This window comes from Egretta garzetta, unplaced genomic scaffold (genome assembly GCF_000687185.1).
Source record: "Egretta garzetta isolate BGI_Z169 unplaced genomic scaffold, ASM68718v1 scaffold261, whole genome shotgun sequence".
Taxonomy (NCBI): Eukaryota; Metazoa; Chordata; class Aves; order Pelecaniformes; family Ardeidae; genus Egretta; species Egretta garzetta.
In genome coordinates, this window is record NW_009258481.1 from 9,756 (window position 1) to 11,503 (window position 1,748).

Here is a 1,748-nt window from a genome sequence, read left to right on the forward strand (position 1 = left end):
GGAGGAAGGAGCCATAATTGTATGGCCAGGGCGGGTGTTAACGCCGCCTTCGGTAACCGGATGATAAGGGCCCGCTGTGGAGGCTGCGTGGCAGGACGGTGCCGGCGGCTCCAGCAGCACGCTCTGGCTGGGCGATGGCAAACGCGAGGTGCAGCGAGTGTCTGGGGGCGTGGGGCGCCTTGGGGTCCCTCCCAGCTTCGGCAGAAATGAATCTCTTCTCCTTGCCTCACATGCTGGTGGCGTTAATGACCCAGAGTGTCTAGTTGCTAATGCACGGCTGCTTTAAACAGAGCAAATCCTTGGAGCAAGCCGTGGTTTGGCAGCGTAGCGTGCCGCGAGGCTGTTAGCGGTGACTTGAGGGGTACCGGGGCCCGTGGAGGAGGATGCGGCGCCCGTTGCACTAACGCTGATGCTCTGCCTTCCCCACCATCCCTGCTGTGGGCTCCCCCCATGCAGCTCCCTGTCCTCGTGCCACTGCAGCCGCCCCAGGCCCTGGGAGTCTCTGGTGGGCTCAGTCTCTTCCGCTGTCTGTCCCTGCAGGAGGATCGAGGACTGCCTGCCCCCGCTGGAGGACTCCCCATCCAAGAGGTTCTCCCCCTCCAAGCGAAAGCAATATTATATCAACAAGGCCATCCGCAACTCGGACCTCATCCCCAGGGCCAAGGGGCGCAAGAGCCTGCAGAGGCTGGAGAACAGTAAGTGTACGGGGCAGGGTCTGGGCGCTGGCTCTTCCCGGGCTGGGTCTCTGCCCCAGGGCAGCGGCCGCTGCCCCTAAACCCTCTCGGGGCCTTTGCTCTTTCCCCCAGCTCGCTACCTGATGACACTTCTGGAGCGAGATGAATGCGTGAGCGACGAGGGAGAGCTCGCCCACTCCGCCACCCCGAGCATCTTCACCGAGGCCTGTAACAACGAGACCTACGTGGAGGTAGGCGCAGCCACCCCCCTGCTCGGGGCTCGCCAGGGAGGCCCTGGCACGGCATGGGCTGTTCTGGCAGTACGTGGTGTCCATAGCACGTTCCTCTGACCCAAAGAGCCCTCTGCCTCCCCAGCCTGAGCTCCTGTGCCCTTGCTCCTGCCTGGCGTCAGAGTTGGGGCTGGCATCCATATGCCTGGTGCCTGGCTGCCGCTGCCTGTGCTGGGGGGTGATCAGGTCCCAGGGCCCCTGGTGCTGCAGCCTGTGGGGTGAGGGGGTCTCTGGTCAGATCCTCTTGTGGAGGATCCACACAAATGTGCGGTGCAAGGGCTGGCAACGTGCAGCGTTGGACCTGCGGGGCGGCCAAGGCGGGGTGAGCTGCAGCACTTCCTCCCAAAGAGGCCCCTTGCCAAACCCCTCTTGCTTCATGCTGCCCGGCCCGAGTTGCGATACCGGCTCTGTAACTGGACGTTTTGAAACTTGGCTTCTCTCCTCTTTGCTGCTCGGGGCTTTGGCTGCAGAGTGACCTGCGTGGTCTCTGCGCTCGTGGCGCCGCAGAGCTCCTCTCGCTTGTTCAGGCCAGGCTTAGGAAGCCTGATCATAGAATCATAGAATGTTTTGGGTGGGAAGGGACCCCTAGAGGTCACCCAGCCCAACCCCCCTGCAGGAGCAGGGACACCTTGAACCACATCAGGTTGCTCACAGCCCCGTCCAACCTGGCCTGGAATGTTCCCAGGGATGGGGCCTCCACCCCCTCTCTGGGCAACCCCTGCCAGAGTTTCACCACCCTTATTTTAAAGAATTTCTTCCTTAGATCCAGTCTAAACCTCCCCTG

The 1,748-nt window shown here is 62.5% G+C and overlaps 1 protein-coding gene across 1 annotated transcript in view; it reads left to right on the forward strand.

Annotated features, from left to right (window-relative positions):
- The first annotated feature begins 12 nt into the window (after positions 1-12).
- Positions 13-1,748, forward strand: part of R3HDM4 (R3H domain containing 4) — a 12,825-nt gene continuing 11,089 nt past the window's right edge. The window contains exons 1-3 of the mRNA XM_035899617.1: positions 13-148; positions 541-695; positions 786-925. Coding sequence (XP_035755510.1) covers positions 135-148; positions 541-695; positions 786-925 — 309 coding nt within the window. The 5' untranslated portion in view covers positions 13-134. The remainder of the gene's footprint in view (positions 149-540; positions 696-785; positions 926-1,748) is intronic.